We start from the raw sequence: 19,365 nt of genomic DNA on the forward strand, positions 1-19,365 counted from the left end.
GGCACTGAGCTCTCTGGGTGAACCCCGACCCCTCTGGGTGGGCACCGAGCCCCTCTGGGTGGGCACTGAGCCCCTCTGGGTGAACCCCGACCCCTCTGGGTGAGCACTGAGCCCCTCTGGGTGAGCACTGACCCCCTCTGGGTGGGCACCGACCCCCTCTGGGTGGGCACTGAGCCCTCTGGGTGGGCACTGACCCCCTCTGGGTGGGCACTGAGCCCTCTGGGTGGGCACTGAGCCCCACAGGGAGGCTCTGGGGGCTGTTTGGGGTCGGGCAGCGGCTGCACAGGGGGGAACAGGGGTTGTGGGGTCCCCTGGGAGTGTGGGAATGTGGGAATCCTGCTCGGCCCTATCCCGCTGGGTGGGGAGGCCAAGGGGAGCTCCTGCAATTCCTCCATCCCTCAGTGAGGCTGAAGGATGCTCCTGCATTTCCTCCATCCCTCAGTGAATTCAGGGGATTGTCCTGCACATCCTCCACACCTCTGTGGGTCCAGGGGATTGTCCTGAACTTCCTCCATCCCTCAGTGATGCCGAAGGATGCTCCTGCACTCCCTCCATCACTTGGCAAGGCCGGAGGATGCTCCTGCGCTCCCTCCCTCCCTCAATAAATCCAGAGAATCGTCCTGCACATCCTCCACCCCTCTGCGAGGCTGAAGGATTGTCCTGCGTTTCCTCCATCCCTCAATAAATCCAGGGGATGCTCCTGGACATCCTCTGTCCCTCAGCGAGGCTGAAGCACGGTCCTACTCTTCCTCAATCCCTCAATAAATCCCGAGGATTGTTCTGCACATCCTCCAACTCTCAATAAACCCAGAGGATGCTCCTGCACATCCTCCATCCCTCAGTGAATTCAGGGGATTGTCCTGCATTCCCTCCATCCATCCCTGAATCCCGAGGATGCCCCTGCATCCCCTCCACCCTTAAACCCAGAGGATGCTCCTGCATTTTCTCCATCCCTAAATCCCGAGGATGCTCCTGCCTTTCCTCCATCCCTCGCTGAATCCCGAGGATGCTCCTGCATTCCCTCCATCCCTAAATCCCGAGGATGCTCCTGCATTCCCTCCATCCCTAAATCCCGAGGATGCTCCTGCATTTTCTCCACCCCTAAACCCAGAGGATGCTCCTGCATCCCCTCCATCCCTCACTGAACCCCGAGGATGCTCCTGCATTTCCTCCATCCCTAAATCCTGAGGATGCTCCTGCATCCCCTCCATCCCTAAATCCCGAGGATGCTCCTTCATTCCTCCATCCCTCACTGAATCCCAGGCTCGTCCTGCCCACCCTCCACCCCTGGCCGAATCCCCCCGCTCCTCCTGCCCTCCCTCCATCCCTCCATCCCTCCGGGCGCTGCCGGAGGCCGCTCCCGCACATCCCCCGAGCTCCATCCCGGCGGCTGCGGAGGGAGGCGGTCGCTGTGGCAACGTGCGTGCGGCGCAGGGGAGGGGATGCTCGGCGCGGGGATGGCTCCCGGCGGACACGCAGCGCTGCCTGCGGCGGGCCATGGGCTGCCCTGAAGGTAGGGCCTGAACCCCCAGAACCCCCAGCACCCCCCTGCTCCGGGACTGGGATGGAATGGGGGATGTGGCGAGCGTGGCTGGGCTCTGAGTGGCCGCACGAGATTCGTGCTGCGGGTTGGAACCGGATCGGGGCGTCCCCAAACTCCTCCCGCCATCCCCCCGTGCGCATCCCGGGTGTGCTGGGCAGGGAGGCCGAGCCCTGGCGGGTGCCACGGCCGGGTCAGGAGCCCGAGCAGCCCCCGGGCGCAGGTGGCAGCCGCCGAGCAGCCGCTGCGATCTTCTTCATGCTTGAAAAACTGGGTTAGTGGCGGGGGGGAGGCGGCCGCAGCCTCGATTATTCACGGGCACGGCCCCGGGGGGCGGCGGGGGCCGGAGGAGCCGGGGCCGGGACGCTCCAGGCTGGCCCTGGCGATGAAGGACGCGCTGTGAGCCCCGCTGGGGGTGAATCCCCGCCAGGTGTTCGCCTCTGGGCCTGGATCCCCTCCCCCAGATGTGCGGTTTCCTCCCAGATGTGCGCCCCAGGTGTCCATCCCCGGACACACCCCATCCCCCTCCAGATGTGCACACCGCCCCAGATGTGCGCGCAGAGGGGCCCGGCCGCCCCTTCCCGAGCCGGGTGGGGGGAAACTGAGGCAGGAGGGAGCAGAAGCAGCGAGGAGGAGCCGCGGGAAGGGAGCTGCTGTCACCAGGCAGCGCTCCCACACAGAGCCGGGAATAGACTCCGGCTCCCGGCGCTGCGGCACCAACGCAGCCCCGCCGCCCCCGGCGGGCTCCGGCCGCGGCTCCGCTCCCGTGCCGGCACCTCGGCACCTCGGCATCACGTTCCGAGCGGCCCCACAGGGGTGGAAGTGGCCTCAGCCTCGCTGCCCTGCCCTGCCCAGCCCTTCCCCGGACCCCAGAGCGAGGGGGGTTTGGGGTGTGGGAGGCACCAGCTCATCCCGTTCACCCCCAGCGCTTGATTTTCGGCCGATCCCTAGCCCCTCCCTGGGCTGCGCTGGAAATCCCCGCTGGATTTCCCCTCCCCGGGCAGCGAGGGGTGGGTGCAGCCCCCCAAACCCAGCCTGGGGGTCGGGGGTGCCATCTCCAGCCCCTCACCCCGCGCTGCCGCAGCCCCGTGAAAGGCTCAGCTCCCCCTTGAGAAGGGCTGGGGGTGCCAAAATCCCTCCGAGGGGCTGCGGGGGCTGCCGCCCCCGATGGCCCAGAGGGGCTGGGAGGTTTTGGGGGGTCCGGGCTGCCCCCAACAGCGGGCCACGCCGGGTCAGCGCTGTTTTCCTCCCTCTTTGTGCCGGGGGAAGCGGGAGGAGCGGCAGCCAATACTGCTTCGTCATGATGCCGGCTAATTCTCCTCTTGTTGGGAAAGGGACTGAGCCAGCAGCGAGCTGGGGGAGAGGCGAGCGGCACCCACGCGGCCACCACCCACCCCCCCCGGGGTAGCCACGCACTCCTCCACCCTCCCACCGGCGCTCCACGCAGCCTCCCCCGCACGCCCGCCCAGCCCAGCCGCGGTTATCGGGCGGCGGGGCTGGCGGGGGCAGATAGGCTCCTTCCCCCGTTCCCCCGCTCGCCCGGGAGCCCGGGAGCCGCTGCCACGCTCTCGGATGAGCCGCAGCCCCGGTAGCCCACGGGCGAGTCGGTGCGAGCGCAGGGCATCCCCCCGCGGGAGGAGGGATGCGGGGTGAGCGGCCTTAGGTGAGTGAGCGGCTCCGGGGACACGGGGACACGGCCGGGGGGACACGGGAGGTGGCCAGGACACGGCCGGGGGGACACGGGTGGTGGCCAGGACACGGCCGGGGGGACACGGGTGGCGGCCAGGCCGGCGGGGGGGTGCGGGAGGGCCGGATCCCGGCTGTCGCTCTCGGTTTTCTCGTCGCTTTTCGGTGTCGCCGCTCCCCGCGGGGGGGGGGGATGGACTCGGGGGTGACCCAGGTTTTGTCCCCCACTTTGTCCCCACACTCATTGCTGTGGGACGCCAGAGGGGGACGCGGGGATGGCGCTGACCCCTCCCCGAATTCCCCCCCCCGCGGCACCACAGCCCCCCCGTCCCTCGGGACAGCCCTGTCCCCCCTCCCTGGGGACATTGCCATGGGCACAGCGTGTGCCGGGACAGCCCAGCCCCTCCCAGCCCCTCCCAGCAGTGAATTTGTGGGGTCTCCTCCCCCAAATCCCACCCCCCGTGAAGGGTTTGATGCTCCCTGGCCGTGGTGGTCGCGCTTTTGCAGCGGACACGGAATTTCGGAGGGGCCAAATTCCCATTTCCCCACAGCCGGGGGGCACCGGGGGGTGATTTAGGGGGACAATTTGGGGTGCAAAGCGCGTCCCCCCCAATCTCTCGGCCGTGGATGGAGCCGTCTCGGGGGGATGGTTCAGCTCCTGGCTGTGGGCGTGCAGGGTGGGTGGCCAGGCTGGGCTAATTCCAGGCAAACCTGGGCCAATTCCAGGCAAACCTGGGCCACCAGCTGCCACCTCGGGACCCCCGGGTGTCCTGTGGGGGGGCAGGGTGACCCCATGAGCGACATTGGGGTGCCCAGACCCCCCACCCCGGGGTGCCCAATGCTGGGCTGATCCCAGGGCTGGCAGAACCGGGTTTTGTTTTTTTATTTTGGGGTGCGGGGGCACCCCCAAAGCCCCAGCGGGAGCCCTGGAGGGCGCGGCCTCCTCACACATCCCCAGCGGGTCCCTCCGCGTGCGGGATGAGCAGGCTAATCCCGCTTTAATCCCAGATTACGAGCCACGTGAGGCGCGGCCCAAAGCGGGCTGTGGGGTGGCCATCGGGGCAGGGGGGCCGGGTAGCGACCCCTCCCCATAACCCCGGGAATTTTGGGGTTCAGCAACATCTCCCCCACCCCTAAACCTGCTCGGAGCCTCCTGGCAGGGCCGGGGCACGGCTGCGTTGGCTCAGATCGCGCGGATGGGAGGAAGCGAGGAGGTGGAAATGTCTCCTTCATCTCCATCCGCTCCGGGCTGCGGTGGGCGGATTGCTGTCCCTCCCCCTCCCCAGCCCCCCCATCCACCTCCCGAGCAGGGAAACTGAGGCACGGAGCATCCCCGTGCCCGCAGGATGCTCCATCCATCCCGGCCGTGGAAAAACGCCCGGGGCTGGCAGCTGGTGGCGTTTGAGGCCACAGAGGTCCCTGGGCCATGGGCTGTCGGTAGCCACGGGGAACGGGAGAAACAGGACGGAGAGAGGAACCGGACACCGGCGAGCCTCGGCTCGGGGACCCGCGTGCTCCCCGTGGCTCAAGTTGCCGGTGGGGCCCCGCGGGTTTCCCCCGGTGAGCGGGGAGGATGCTCCGGGATCCGCTGTTTGTTCGGAGGTTGAGGTGGGAGGAGGAGGAGGCCGGGGAAACACCGGACACCGTTCCCAGGCTGGCGGGAACCGTCTGTTCGGGGAACTTGTGACCTCGGGTGTCCCCCCCCCTTTCAGGGCTGGCGGCGAGCCGGGACAGCCGTGCGACAATTCGGGCCGTGGTGGCACGGTGGCACGGGCAGGGAAGGGAGGGTGAGGAGGAGGGCGGTGGGAGGAAGGCTGGGGGTTCCCTCCCGCTTTCCCCCCGGGGTGCTGGGGGGGTTCTCACGGCCCGGCTCCTGGCGCGGGGCCGGGCACTGATGGCTTTGGCGGCTGCGAAAAGTCAAATCCGGATTTCCTCGGGGTGGGGAGGAGGGAACCGGCCTCTTCCCGCGGCAGCACAGCCCTGTGTCCCCCGGCACGGGGGGGACCGCCACCCCTCCATCCCGGTGAGCCCCTGTCCTGTCCGTCTGTCCATCCATCCATCCATCCATCCATCCATCCATCCATCCCCCCACCCTCCCTGCCCAGCTTTTTTCCCTCCCCTCTCCGCACCACCCTGACAGGGGGACCCGCCGTGTCCCCCGCTCCTGTCCCCTCTCCCCCCCTCGCCCTCCTGGCCAGCAAAATCCCAAACACGCCGAGCCGCCCTTATCTCGGGCCACGCGGGCGAGCTGGCAGCGGATCCGCGGGGAGATTGGAGGTTGCCATGGGGAACGCGGGGCGGTGGCTCCCTGCCTGCGCCCGATAAGCTGTCCCCGTGTCCCCAGAGCGCGGGGAGGGGCGGCGGGGACCGTGCCCGAGGTGCTCGTGCAGCCCTGGCCACTTTTGTGGCGTCTCTCGGCACCCCCGGCTCGGGTTTGTTTTCCTTCCCCGCATCCACCCGGCCCCGCACCCACCCTGTGCCATCGCCTCCGTGTGCTCGCTGTCCCCGCGTCCCCGCCGGGGTCCCGAGGGCGAGGGGCAAGGCTGGAAAGTGTGAGCTCATGGCTCGGACAATGCCAGCCTTGTGCCCAGCCGGGGGTGCCCACCCCACCGGTGCCGGCTCCCCTGGGAGGGCGGGGAGGTGCTGGGGGGGTTCAGCGCCGTCAAACCCGTCCCGGTGACAAATCCGGGGGGTCTTGGTGGCAGAGAGGGGGGGGGTCTCAAGGGAGGGGACGCGCAGCTCCCTCCTCCAGCCCGAGGATGCTCCCGAATTTCTCAGATCTGCTGCTGCTCCTTCTGCCCAGTTCTGTGCTCTGTGGGGCTGGGGACAGCAGGGTTGGTGTCCCCAAAGTCGCTGCCACCCCCGAGCCCCCGTGCCCAGCCCGCAGGGTCGGGGGGCTCCAGGCCCGAGCTCCCCTCGCTGCTGTCGCTGTCGCTGTCACCACCCGGCTCGCACGAGTTTTTCCCAACTCCCTCCCTCCTGAAAGGAGAAGTTTGGAGCAGAATGGGGAATTTTCCCCTTTGTGCGCGGCATTGTGGGCTCCGAGCGCCGCCAGCCCCGAGCCCCGGGGGCTGCGGGGGGCTGAGCCCGCTCCGCTGCCGCTGGAGCCTTCTGGAGGCCGAGGGACAAAAGGGCGACACTGCCACCGCTCCAGCACCGTCAGCAGCACCGGGCAGGGCACCGGGCAGGGGACAGCAGGGACAGCGAGGGGACAGCGCGGGGACAGCGAGGGGACAGCGCGGGGACAGCGCGGGGACAGCGAGGGGACATCAGGGACAGCCCCGCAGCTCAGTGTCACCTCTTCTCTCCTTGCAGAGGGAACCCCCGAGCCCCAGCGCGGTGTCGGCGCCCAGAGGGATGTGGAGCCACAGAGGCAGCGGTGAGTGGGGGGTCCCACGCGTGTCCCCCCGCCTGGGGGACAGTGGCACCTCCTGGCGGGTCTGTCCTGCTGCCAGCACGGCAACATTTGGGGCAGTGGGGACAGTGCCACCCTCAGCACCGGGCCAGGAGGGCGGTGGGAGATGGGACACCCACTCTGAGGGTGCTCTGTGCCCACCCGGGGGGTTCTCTGTGCCCACCCGGGGGCTCTGTGCCCACCCGGGGGGTCTGTGCCCCCTGGCAGTGCCCAGAGCCCGCTGTCCCCACAGGACCCTGTGACTGACACACCCCGGCAGCGCACAGCTGAATGGAAAGACTGCAGAAGGTAACGGGGGGCTGGGAAGGGCGCTGGGGGTCCAGGATAGGACCAGGGAGGATATTGAGGGTCCAGGGAGGGTGCTGGGGGTCCAGGAAAGGTGCTGAGCGTCTGGGAAATGTGCTGGGGGTTGAAGAAAGGTCTTGGGGTACCGAACAAGGTGCTGGGGGTCCAGCAAAGGATGTTGGGGGTCCAGAGAGGGTGTTGGGGGTCCGGGCTGGGTCCTGGAGGTCCAGAGAGGGTCCTGGGGGTCTGGGAAGGGTCCTGGGGGTCCAGAAAAGGATGTTTGGGGTCCGAACAGGGTGTTTGGGGTCCGCGCAGGGTGTTTGGAGTCCAGGGAGGGTGGTGGGGGTCTGGGCAGGGTCCTGGGGGTCCAGAGAGGGTGGTGAGGGTCCGGGCAGGATGTTGGGGGTCCGAACAGGGTATTGGGGGTCCAGGGAGGGTGTTGGGGTACAGGGAAAGGTGCTGGGGGTTCAGGTTGGGTGCTGGAGGTGCTGGGGGTCCTGGGACCCTGCACGCAGGGAGGGAACACGGGGCTGGTGGCCAAGGACGTGGGCAATCATGGGCAATCATGGGCAGTCATGGGCAATCAATCATGGGCAATCATGGGCTGCCTTCCTCCTCCTCCTCCTCCTCCTCTCCAGCCTGGCAGCACCATCTAGTGGCAGCGTGTCCTGGCCCAGCCGCTGTCCCCTCCCCGCTGTCCCAGTGGCTGTCCCCACCCCCCAAGCACTCGGGGGTCCACTGGGGTGTCCCTGAGCCCCCCGCCCTGCCCCGAGCCCCTTCCTGGGCTGAAATCTCCCCCTTTTCCCTCCAGCAGCCACTGACCTCCCCTGGGAGCGTCTGCTCTTCCCGCGGGTCCAGCGTGCCCGGCTCTCCCTCCAGCATCGTGGTGAGAACCTTCCCACCTTCCCAGGGCGCCCCTAAATCCACGGGGTCGGGATTTGTGCGCCACAAACCATCCCCATTCCGAAAAATCCCCTTCTCCACCCCAAATGCATCCCTAAATCCATGGGCTCAGGATTTGTGCCCCTCAAACCCTCCCCATCCCCAAAAATCCCCTTCTGCACTCCAAATGCATCCCTAAATCCGTGGGCTTGGGATTTGTCCCCTCCTCAAACCCTCCCCATTCCTTGGAGGATGTGAAACCTTCCCATTCCCAAAAATCCCATTCTCCACCCCAAATATATCCCCAAATCCATGGGCTCGGGATGTGTCCCTTCCCCATTCCCAAATGCATCCTTAATTTAATGGGGTCGGGATTTCTGCCCCTTCAAACCCTCACCATTCCCAAAAATCCCCTTCTGCAACTCAAATGCATCCCTAATTTAATGGGGTTGGGATTTGTGACCCCCAAACCCTCCCCATTACCCCAAATCCCCTTCTGCACCTCAAATGCATCCCTAATTTAATGGGGTCGGGATTCCTGCCCCCCAAACCATCCCCATTCACAAAAATCCCTCCCCATTCCCAAATGCATGCTTAATTTAATGGGGTCAGGATTTCTACCCCTCCAAACCCTCCCCATTCCCCCCAAATCCCTTTTCCCACCCCAAATACACCCCAAAATCCACAAGGTTGGGATTTCTGCCGGCCAAACCTTCCCCATTCCCCCAAATCCCTTTTCCCACCCTAAATACACCCCTAAATCCCCTAGGCTGGAATTCCTGCCCCCCAAACCCTCCCCATTCCCAAAAATCTCTCCCCATTCCCAAATGCATCCCTAATTAAACGGGGTCGGGATTTCTGCCCCCCTAAACCCTCCCCATCCCCCAAATCCCTTTTCCCACCCTAAATCCATGGGGTCGGGATTTCTGCCCCCCAAATCCCCCTCCCCACCCCAAACGGAGCCGTCCCCTCTCCCTCCCAGGCCAAGATGGACAACGAGGTGCTGGGCTACAAGGACCTGGCGGCGATCCCCAAGGACAAAGCGATCCTGGACATCGAGCGGCCCGACCTGATGATCTACGAGCCGCACTTCAGCTACTCGCTGCTGGAGCACGGCGAGCTGCCCCGGAGCCGCGAGGTGAGCGGGGATCAGCGGGAGATGAGCTGGGATTAGCGGGAGGTGAGCGGGGATCAGCGGGAATGAGCGGGGATCAGCGGGAATTCCCGGGAGGTGAGCGGGGACTAGTGGGAGGTGAGTGGGGATTAACGGGAATTCCCGGGAGATGAGTGGGGATGAGCGGGGATTAGCGTGAGATGAGAAGGGATTAGCGGGAGGTGAGCGGGGATTAACGGGAGGTGAGCCGGGATTAGCGGGAATTCCCAGGAGGTGAGCGGGAATTCCCAGGAGATGAACGGGGATTAGCGGGAGGTGAGTGGGAAATGAGCGGGAAATGAGCCAGGATTAGCGGGAATTCCCGAGGAGGTGAGCAGGAATTCCCAGGAGATGAGCGGGGATGAGCAGGGATTAGCGGGAGGTGAGCCAGGATTAGCGGGAATTCCCAGGAGGTGAGTGGGGATTAGTGGGAATGAGTGGGTATTACGGGGAGGTGAGCGGGGATTAGCGGGAGGTGAGTGAGGATTAGCGGGGATTAGCGAGAGGTGAGCGGGGATTAGCGGGAGGTGAGTGAGGATTAGCGGGGATTAGCAGGAGATGAGAAGGGATTAGCGGAAGGTGAGAGGGGATTAACGGGAATTCCCGGGAGATGAGTGGGGATGAGCGGGGATTGGCGGGAGATGAGAAGGGATTAGCGGGAGGTGAGCGGGGATTAACGGGAATTCCCGGGAGATGAGTGGGGATGAGCGGGGATTAGCGTGAGATGAGAAGGGATTAGCGGGAGGTGAGCGGGGATTAGCAGGAATTCCTGGGAGGTGAGCGGGGATTAACGGGAATTCCCGGGAGATGAGTGGGGATGAGCGGGGATTAGCGTGAGATGAGAAGGGATTAGCGGGAGGTGAGCGGGGATTAGCGGGAGGTGAGCCGGGATTAGCGGGAATTCCCAGGAGGTGAGCGGGAATTCCCAGGAGATGAACGGGGATTAGCAGGAAGTGAGTGGGAAATGAGCGGGAAATGAGCCAGGATTAGCGGCAATTCCCAGGAGGTGAGCAGGGATTAGCGGGAATTCCCGAGGAGGTGAGCAGGAATTCCCAGGAGATGAGCGGGGATGAGCAGGGATTAGCGGGAGGTGAGCGGGGATTAGCAGGAGGTGAGCCAGGATTAGCGGCAATTCCCAGGAGGTGAGTGGGGATTAGCGGGAATGAGTGGGTATTACGGGGAGGTGAGCGGGGATTAGCGGGAGGTGAGTGAGGATTAGCGGGGATTAGCGGGAGGTGAGTGAGGATTAGCGGGGATTAGCGAGAGGTGAGCGGGGATTAGCGGGAGGTGAGCGGGGATTAACGGGAATTCCCGGGAGATGAGTGGGGATGAGCGGGGATTAGCGGGAGATGAGAAGGGATTAGCGGGAGGTGAGCGGGGATTAGCAGGAATTCCTGGGAGGTGAGTGGGGATTAATGGGAAGTGAGTGGGGATTAGCGGGAAATGAGTGGGGATTAGCGGGAATTCCCAAGGAGCTGAGTGGGAATTCCTGGGAGTTGAGCGGGAATTAGTGGGAGGTGAGCAGGGATTAGCGGCAATTCCCAGGAGGTGAGCGGGAATTAGTGGAAATTCCTGAGGAGCTGAGCGGGAATTCCTGGGGAGGTTGAGGGAATTAGCGGGAATTAGTGGGAGGTGAGCTGGGATTAACGGGAATTTCTGAGGAGTTGAGTGGGAATTCCCGGAGATTCCCCGGGAAGGTGAGCGGGGATTAGCGGGTGGTGAGCGGGAATTGGTGGGAATTCAGGGGAGGTGAGAAGGGATTAGCGGGAATTCCCGGGAATTCGGGGAAGGTGAGTGGGAATTGCCCGGGAGTTGAACGGGAATTAGCGGGGATTCCCGGGGAGGTGAGCAGGGATTAGTGGGAATTCAGGGAAGGTGAGTGGGAATTCCCGGGGATTTCAGGATAAAAATCCACCTGGATAGAGCGATAACAGAGCTGGGGGTGCTGGAATAAAATCGGTATTAAATCGGTATGCAACGGGTATTAAATCAGTATAAAATCAATAGAAAATCATTATGAAATCGGTATAAAAATCAGTATCAAATCAGTATCAAATCAGTATACAATTAGTATAAAATCGGTATAAAATCAGTATAAAATCAGTATAACACCAGTATAAAGTCAATATAAAATCAGTATAAAATCAATATAAAATCAGTGTAAAATCAGTATAAAAATACCTAAATTTCATTAAAATTCATCGTAATTCACAGCAACTCATGAAGGTTATTAAAATTGCTAAATTCATTTTTAAAACGTTAAAATTGATGAAATTTTCTCTTTTTGCAGCGCTCTCTGTCCCCCAAATCCATGTCTCCTCCTCCATCTCCAGAGGTGGGTACTGGAAATGGGACTGAGGGGGTTTGGGAATTTGGGAAGGGGTTTGGGAATTTGGGGAGGGGGGATTTGGGAATTTGGGGAGGGGTCTCTCTGAGCCCGTGTCCCTGTTTCCCCCAGGTGATCCGGGAGTGGCTGGAGAGCCGCGCCCCCAGCAGCGCCCCGGGACCCCCCTCGCGCCAGGGCCCCGCCCCCACCCGCAGCAGCGTCCAGCACTTCCACCGGCCTGGTAACCCCAAATGTGCACCGGCCCCATAACACCGACCCCAAAACATCCCCACCCCAAATATCCACTGTCCCGGTAACCCCAAACACTGACCCCAAACACTGACCCCAAACACCCCCACCCCAAATATCCACTGTCCCGGTAACCCCAAACATCCCCCAACCCCAAATATCCACTGACCCCATAATGACCCCATTCCAAACTTCCACCGACCCCAAACACCCCCACCCCAAATATCCACTGACCCGGTAACCCCGAACATCCACTGATCCCATAACGCCCCCACCCCAAACTGGGACCCTCAACGGTGCCTGAGCCATCCAGAGTGTCCTGGAGCCTCTTCCCAACCCCATGAGATCCCAACCCCAATCCCATGAGATCCAATTCCCAATCCCATAGACTCCCAATTCCATGAGCTTCCATTCCCAATCCCATGAGATCCAATTCCCAATCCCATAGACTCCCAACCCCATGAACTCCCATTCCCAATCCCATGAGATCCCATCCTGAATCCCATGAGCTCCCAATCCCATAAACTCCCAATTCCATAAACTCCCAACTCCATGAGATCCCAATCTCATGAGATCCCAACCCCATGAGATCCCATCCTGAATCCCATGAGCTCCCATTCCCATGAGTTCCTGTCCCCAAACCCATGAATTCCTGTTCCCAATGCTATGAATTCCCATTCCCAGTCCCACAAGATCTGATTCCCAATCCTATGAGCTGCCAATCCCACGCATTTTCATTCCCATGAGTTCCCATCTCCAATCCCATGAGCTCCCATCCCCAACCCCATAAACTCTGAACCCCATGAGCTCCCAACCCCAAAAACTCCCAATCCCATAAACTCTGAACCCCATGAACTCCCATTCCCAATCCCATGAGATCCAATTCCCAACCCCATAAACTCCCAACCCCATGAGCTCCCAACCCCATGAGTTTTCATTCCCATGAGTTCCCATCCCCAACCCCATAAACTCCCAATCCCATGACCTCCCATCCCCAACCTTGTGAAATCCCAATCCCATGAATTCCCATCCCCAAGCCCATAAACTCCCAATCCCATGAGCTCCCAATCCCAACCCCATGATCCCCCAACCCCAAAAACTCCCAACCCCATAAACACCCAATCCCATGAGCTTCCATCCCCAACCTCGTGAGATCCCAACCCCAAAAACTCCCAACCCCATAAACACCCAATCCCATGAGCTTCCATCCCCAACCTCGTGAGATCCCAACCCCAAAAACTCCTAACCCCATAAACTCTGAACCCCATGAGCTCCCAATTCCATAAACTCCCAACCCCCTCTTCCCTCCCAGAGACCGACACCACAGAGCTCAACATTTACAAGAAGCCCCCGATCTACCGGCAGAAAGGTGAGCGTGGGGAGGGGGATCCACCCCATGGGACAGGATACCTGGGACCCCTCCTCACCCTCTGTGTGCCCCCACCCCAGAGCACCACCCCAGCGCCCACCACGGCAAACATCTCATCGAGGACCTGATCATCGAATCCTCCAAATTCCCGGCGGCGCAGCCCCCGGACCCCAACCAGCCCGCCAAGATCGAGACCGACTACTGGCCCTGCCCTCCGTCCCTGGCTGTCGTGGGTAGGTGGGACCGGGACACCCTGCCCGGGTTTGGGGGCAGGAGTCTGCTGGGAAAGGCAGGAGTTTCTCTGAAATGGAGAATGGAAACCCCCTCCCTCCAAATTATCGTCATTTTGAAATTAAGGGGATCTCAGGCAAGGATGTGGGAATGGGAATAACAGTTCTTTACTAGGGAAATTAAAATAGAAATACAGAATTACAAAGAACAAAGACAAAGCCTGCCAGAGTCACAATCCAAGCTGACAGCCGTCAGTCAGGCAGGGTGGGCTGGCAATGGCTGGAACCCCCGTTTTTTATCCCCCAATTTTTTATTCCCTCCATTTTTTATCCCCCCATTTTTTATCCCAGTTTTTTATCCCCCCAATTTTTATTCCCCCCGTTTTTTATTCCCCCGAGTTTTTTCCCCCCAATTTTTATCCCCCCGTTTTTTATCTCCCCGTATCGTATTTTATCCCCTTATTTTTTATTCCTCTATTTTTTATCCCCCCATTTTTCTCCCCCCGTTTTTTATTCCCCTGGGGTTTCTCCCCCATTTTTTACTCCCCCCAATTTTTATCCCCCATTTTTATCCCCCCGTTTTTTATTCCCCATTTTTTATCTCCCCGTTATTTATCCCCCCGTTTTTTATTCCCTCGTTTTTAATCTCCCCGTATTTTATCCCCCCGTTTTTTATTCCCCATTTTTTATCCCCCCGTTATTTATCCCCCCGTTTTCCCCCGTTTTTTATTCCCCCCGTTTTTTATTCCCCCCATTTTTTTATTTCCCCGTTTTTCCCCCCCATTTTTTATCCTCCCATTTTTTTCTCCCTCGTTTTTTCTTCCCCCCATATTTTATCCCTCCTATTTTTTATCTCCCCATTTTTCCCCCTGTTATTTATCCCCCGTTTTTTATTCCCCCATTTTTTATCCCCCCATTTTTCACCCCCCATTTTTCACCCCCTAATTTTTATCCCCCGTTTTTTGTGCCCCTTTTCCCCTCAGAGACGGAGTGGCGGAGGCGGATGGCGTCCAAGCGAGGGCAGGAGGAGGATGAGGATGTGACGGAGGAGATGAAGAACCTGCGGGAGCTGCAGCGCCAGGAGCTCAGCAAGGTCAGGGCGGGCCGGCCGCTCCCGAGGGGTTGGGGACGGGTGGCACCGGTGACAATCCGTGGGAATCTTTGTTCGCAGGTCACCTCCAACCTGGGCAAGCTGATCCTGAAGGAGGAGATGGAGAAATCGCTCCCGATCCGCAGGAAAACCCGCTCGCTGCCCGACAGGACGCCGTTCCACACGTGTGAGTGGGGTGGTTCTGGCTGGATCCCGGTATTTGTCTGGGTGTCTGTACCCCCCAAATCCTGCCTGGAACCCCAAATCCTGCCTGGACCCCCCAAATCCTGCCTGGACCCCCTCTCTGTGACCCAAATCCTGCCTGGAACCCCAAATCCTGCCTGTAACCCGCTCTCTGTGCCCCAAATCCTGCCTGGAACCCCAAATCCTGCCTGGAACCCCAAATCCTGCCTGTACCCCACTCTGTGACCCAAATCCTGCCTGGAACCCCAAATCCTGCCTGGACCCCGCTCTGTCCCCCAAATCCTGCCTGGACCCCCCCTGTGTGACCCAAATCCTGCCTGGAACCCCAAATCCTGCCTGGACCCCCCCTCTGTGACCCAAATCCTGCCTGGACCCCCTCTCTGTGCCCCAAATCCTGCCTGAACCCCACTCTGTGACCCAAATCCTGCCTGGAACCCCACTCTGTGACCCAAATCCTGCCTGTGCCCCTCAAATCCTGCCTGGACCCCACTCTGTGCCCCAAATCCTGCCTGGACCCCACTCTGTGACCCAAATCCTGCCTGGAACCCCAAATTCTGCCTGGACCCCCCAAATCCTGCCTGGATCCCGCTCTGTGACCCAAATCCTGCCTGGAACCCCAAATCCTGCCTGGACCCCCCAAATCCTGCCTGGAACTCCCCTGTGTGCCCCAAATCCTGCCTGGACCCCCCCTCTGTGCCCCAAATCCTACCTGTACGTCCCAATTCCTGCCCGTCCCTCCCTGTCCCTGCTGTCCCTGCTGTCCCTCCCTGTCCCTCCCTGTCCCTGCCCATCCCTGCTGTCCCTCCCTGTCCCTGTCGCTGTCCCCTGTCCCTGACGCTCTCTGTCTCTCTCCCAGCTCTCCACACGAGCTCCAAGAGCTCCTCCCTCCCCGCCTCCGGCCGGAGCACCCTCACCCGGGTAAGCGGCTGTGACTGTCCCTGTCGCTGTCCCCAACCCTGCCGGGGTCATCCCCAGCCCGCTCGGGGAGTTTGGGGTGTCCCCTCTGTCCCTGTCCGTGTGCCCGTCCCTGTCCCCCCGGGTGTCCCCTCTGACCCTGTCCCTGTCCCCTCTGACCCTGTCCCTGTCCCCTCTGACCCTGACCCTGTCCCTGTCCCTGTCCCTGACCCTGTCCCTGTCCCCTCTGACCCTGTCCCTGTCCCCTCTGACCCTGACCCTGTCCCTGTCCCTGTCCCTGACCCTGTCCGTGTCCCCCCCAGCTGCAGTCGGCAGAGTTCGGCTCGGCGGGGAGCGAGAAGGGCAGTCCCGGTACGGATCAGGGAATGTGCAATGGGGGGGACCCCTGGGACTGGGGAGGTCCTGGGGGGTCCTGGGGATGTGGGGGTGTCCCAGAGAATGTGGGGGTGTCCCTGGGGATGTGAGGGTGTCACTAGGAGGGTGGGAGTGTCCTGGAGATGTGGGGGTGTCCTGGAGGGATGCTGGAATGTCACAGAGGGATGTGGGGATGCCCTGAAGATGTGGAGAAGTTCTAAGAGATGTCCCCGGGAATTTGAGGGTGTCCTTTGAAATGTGGGGGTGTCCCTGGAGATGTGGGGGTGTCCCTGGGGATATAGGGGTGTCCTTGGGAATTTGGGGGTGTCCCTGGATGTGTGGGGGTGTCCTGGGAGAGGTGGGAATGTCCCCAGGGGATGTGGGGGTGTCCTTGGCAATGTGGGGATGTCCTGGATGTGTCTCTGGGAATCTGGGAGTGTCCCCAAGGACTGGGAGTGTCCCCAGGGACAATCCCGGGCTCAGCAGGAGTGTGGGGGTCCCTGTGGGGGTCCCCGTGGGGGTCCCCGTGGGGGTCCCCGCGCTGAGCCCGCTCCTCTCTCCGTGCAGCCCTGCAGGTAAGAGCTCACCCGGCCGCGCTCACCCGGACCCAGCGAGACGGTGACGATCGGGGGAGGGGGGGGCGGGCACCGGGACCACCCTGGGGGGAGGAGGGAGGGTCTGGAGCACCCCCCTCACCTCAACCCCGCTGCAGGGGGGAGCAATCCGCCTTTTGGGGGGGTGGGGACAGGGCTGACCTCAGGCTTTGCCCCCCCAGAACGGGCAGCGCGGGCGCATGGACAGAGGGAACTCCCTGCCCAGCATGCTGGAGCAAAAGGTGAGCGAGCCTGAGGGGCTTGGGGGGGCTTGGGGGGGATTGAGGAGGTCTCCGAGGGTCTCACAGCTCTGTGCCCCCCAGATTTACCCCTATGAGATGCTGATGGTGACGAATCGAGGCCGAGTGAAGCTCCCGCCCGGCGTGGACAGGACCAGGCTGGAGGTGGGGGCGGTGCGGGGCTCGGGGGGGTGTGCGGGGTTCGGGGGGGTGTGCGGGGTTCGGGGGGCTCCTCCAGAGCTCGGGGGGCTCCTCCAGGCTTTAGGGGCTCCTCCTTGGGGGGCTGTGCGGGGCTCGGGGGCTGTGCGGGGCTCGGGGGCTGTGCCAGGCTCGGGGGGCTCCTCCTCGGAGGGTTGTGCCGGGTTTGGGGGGCTCCTCCAGACTCGGGGGGCTCCTCCAGACTCGGGGGGCTCCTCCAGAACTCGAGAGGTTCCTCCTTGGGGGGCTGTGCGGGGCTCAGGGGACTGTGAGGGGCTCGGGGGGCTCCTCCAGACTCGGGGGGGCTTCTCCAGGCTCCTCCAGGCTCAGGGGGCTCCTCCAGACTCGGGGGGCTTCTCCAGGCTCAGGGGGCTCCTCCAGGCTGCTCCAGGCTCGGGGGACTCCGGGAGGGCTCCTCACCCTCCGCCACCCTCTGTGTCCCCTCCCCGCAGCGCCACCTGTCCCCCGAGGATTTCCTGAAGGTGTTCGAGATGTCTCCGGAGGAGTTCAGCAAGCTGGCCCTGTGGAAGCGCAACGAGCTGAAGAAGAAAGCCTTCCTCTTCTGAGTGCTCCTCAGTCCGTGTCGCGCCGTGTCACCGCTTTAGGGCTCTCAGCCGGTTTTTATTGGGGTCCCCCCCTCTTTTTTTCCCCAAAATCCGCTCCCCACACCTCACTCCTCCCACAGGGTTTGGGATTGGGGGGCTCGAACCTGCCTGGCCCGGGGTGACAGGGCTGGGGCACGGTTCAGGATGGGAGATTTGGGGGGCTCTGGGCTCTGTGCCCCCCCTTTTTGTCCCCCCGGGAATGTGCCTGGCTCTGCTTTACCCGGCTGGGAGCGCGCTGGGGGGGCACTGAGAGGGTGCCTTCCTTCCTGGGGGTCCCTGCCCTCACCCCCCACCCCAGGGTGCCCCCCAAGGTGCCCCTGTGTCCCCCAGGGTGCCCCTGTGTCGCTTAAGGTGCCCCTGTCCCCCACCCCAAGGTGCTCCTGTCCCCCTCAAGGTGTCCCTGTGTCCCCCCCAAGGTGCCCCTGTCCCCTCAGGGTGCCCCTGTCCCCCCCAAGGTGTCCCTGTGTCCCCAAGGTGCCCCTGTCCCCCCCAAGGTGTCCCTGTCCCCTCCAAGGTGCTCCTGTGTCCCCAATGTGCCCCTGTCCCCACCCCGAGGTCTGGGGGCCGACACTGCCAGTCCGATGTTCCCCCACCTCACCCCCCTGCAGCCCCCCAGATTTTTCCCCCTCCCCACCCCCCCGGTCCCTCCTGTGCCAGGTGGGACCCCAAGGACACTGCCAACCCCCCCAGGGCTCCGGGCTGGGCACGGGGGCGGGGGGAGCACCCTGGGGGTGGCAGATTTGGGGTGGGGGGGTCCCTGGTGCGTTTTCAGCTGTGGGTGTGGGGGGATGCACGAGGGCGATGATTTTGGGGTACAAGAGAACAGGGGGGCGACGATTTTGGGGTGCAGGAGAGCACTGGGGCGATGATTTGGGGGTACAGGACACTGGGGTGATGACTTGGGGGTACAGGAGAGCACTGAGGTGATGATTTTGGGGTACAGGAGGACACTGAGGTGATGATTTCGGTGTACAACAGGACACTGAGGTGATGATTTCGGTGTACAACAGGACACTGAGGTGATGATTTCGGGGCACAGGAGAGCTCTGAACTGAGATGATGAACTGGAGCCACCGACTGGAGCAGGGCACGGCTCGGTGGCCCCTCCCTGGGGCTCGGACGCTGTCACTGTCACTGTCCCTGTCCCCTCCCGGGCGCTCCCCGGGGTCCGGGCACTGTCCCTGTCCCCTCCCGGCCGCTCCCCGGGGTCCGGGCGCTGTCCCTGTCCCCTCCCGGCCGCTCGGGCAGGGCTCGGCACCGGGCAGCCCCTTCCCTCCTCACCCCCCTCCCCTCCAGGCACACATTTTGGGCAGGACCCCTCTCTCCCCGCACCTCCCCCGACCCCTCCACGCTCCCCGGTTTTTTGTTTCCAGCCACTTTCCAGCCGCTAGACCTTGTTGGGATGTAAAGAATGTAATTTATCGGGAATTCACTGGCCCATACTTGCCTTTCACTGCTACAGACGGCATATCTATAAATATATATATAAATATGGGTTGTTTTCGGACTGGACTACAGTGATTCACTTTCTCTGTTTTTTGTTAGAGTTTATTTTATTTGCTGGTGTCGGAGAATCCGCGTGAGAGTGATTTTTTGCTTACAATTAAAGGTGAAATGGCTTTATCCAGCCCGGCTCCGCAGCTTTGCTTCTCCTCCTTCCCCCCCAAAAATCCCCCCGGACCCTGCGCTGTCCCCGAGCCCGGGTCCCTGCAGGTGGCGGTGCTGCTCCGAGGAGGATGCGGAGCCTTCCCCGCCTTCCTCCCGCCCCGGCCGGGCTGTGCTGGGGGCCCGCAGGGCGTGTGCGAGCCGAGCCGAGCCGGGCCGGGCCGGGCCGGGACAGCGCTGCACCGGTCCCGGTCCCGGTTCCGACCCCAATCCCGATCCCCATCCCGATCCCGACCCAAATCCCGACCCCAATTCCCGTCCCGACCCCACTCTCGATCACAATCCTGGTCCCGATCACAACCTCGATCCCGAACCTGACCCTGATCCCGATCCCGATCCCAATCCCGTTCCAGACCCCAATCCTGCC

The 19,365-nt window shown here is 62.4% G+C and overlaps 1 protein-coding gene across 4 annotated transcripts; it reads left to right on the forward strand.

Annotated features, from left to right (window-relative positions):
• The first annotated feature begins 1,392 nt into the window (after positions 1-1,392).
• On the forward strand, positions 1,393-17,665 carry DMTN (dematin actin binding protein). 4 transcript variants are annotated; one of them, XM_033081400.2, is made up of 17 exons: positions 1,393-1,513; positions 6,542-6,605; positions 6,874-6,929; positions 7,741-7,812; positions 8,791-8,946; positions 11,252-11,296; positions 11,420-11,528; positions 12,849-12,905; positions 12,986-13,138; positions 14,119-14,228; positions 14,307-14,412; positions 15,286-15,347; positions 15,647-15,695; positions 16,266-16,273; positions 16,474-16,533; positions 16,615-16,695; positions 17,181-17,665. In XM_033081400.2, the coding sequence occupies exons 3-17, from the start codon at positions 6,912-6,914 to the stop codon at positions 17,292-17,294; spliced, it is 1,200 nt and encodes a 399-aa protein (XP_032937291.1). In that variant the 5' UTR covers positions 1,393-1,513; positions 6,542-6,605; positions 6,874-6,911; the 3' UTR covers positions 17,295-17,665. The 4 variants fall into 4 exon arrangements, with proteins under 4 accessions (XP_032937291.1, XP_032937287.1, XP_032937289.1 ...); XM_033081396.2 differs by having other exon boundaries at positions 1,397-1,513; positions 7,738-7,812; XM_033081398.1 differs by lacking the exon at positions 1,393-1,513 and adding an exon at positions 1,792-1,814 and having other exon boundaries at positions 7,738-7,812.
• Positions 17,666-19,365: the final 1,700 nt, after the last annotated feature.

This window comes from Catharus ustulatus, chromosome 27 (genome assembly GCF_009819885.2).
Source record: "Catharus ustulatus isolate bCatUst1 chromosome 27, bCatUst1.pri.v2, whole genome shotgun sequence".
NCBI classification, from domain to species: domain Eukaryota; kingdom Metazoa; phylum Chordata; class Aves; order Passeriformes; family Turdidae; genus Catharus; species Catharus ustulatus.

Coding starts and splice junctions, on each gene's coding strand:
- DMTN (XM_033081396.2), top strand. Junction 7,813..8,790: donor GCTCTCCCTCCAGCATCGTG/GTGAGAACCTTC, acceptor TCTCCCTCCCAG/GCCAAGATGGACAACGAGGT. Junction 13,139..14,118: donor TCCGTCCCTGGCTGTCGTGG/GTAGGTGGGACC, acceptor TTTTCCCCTCAG/AGACGGAGTGGCGGAGGCGG.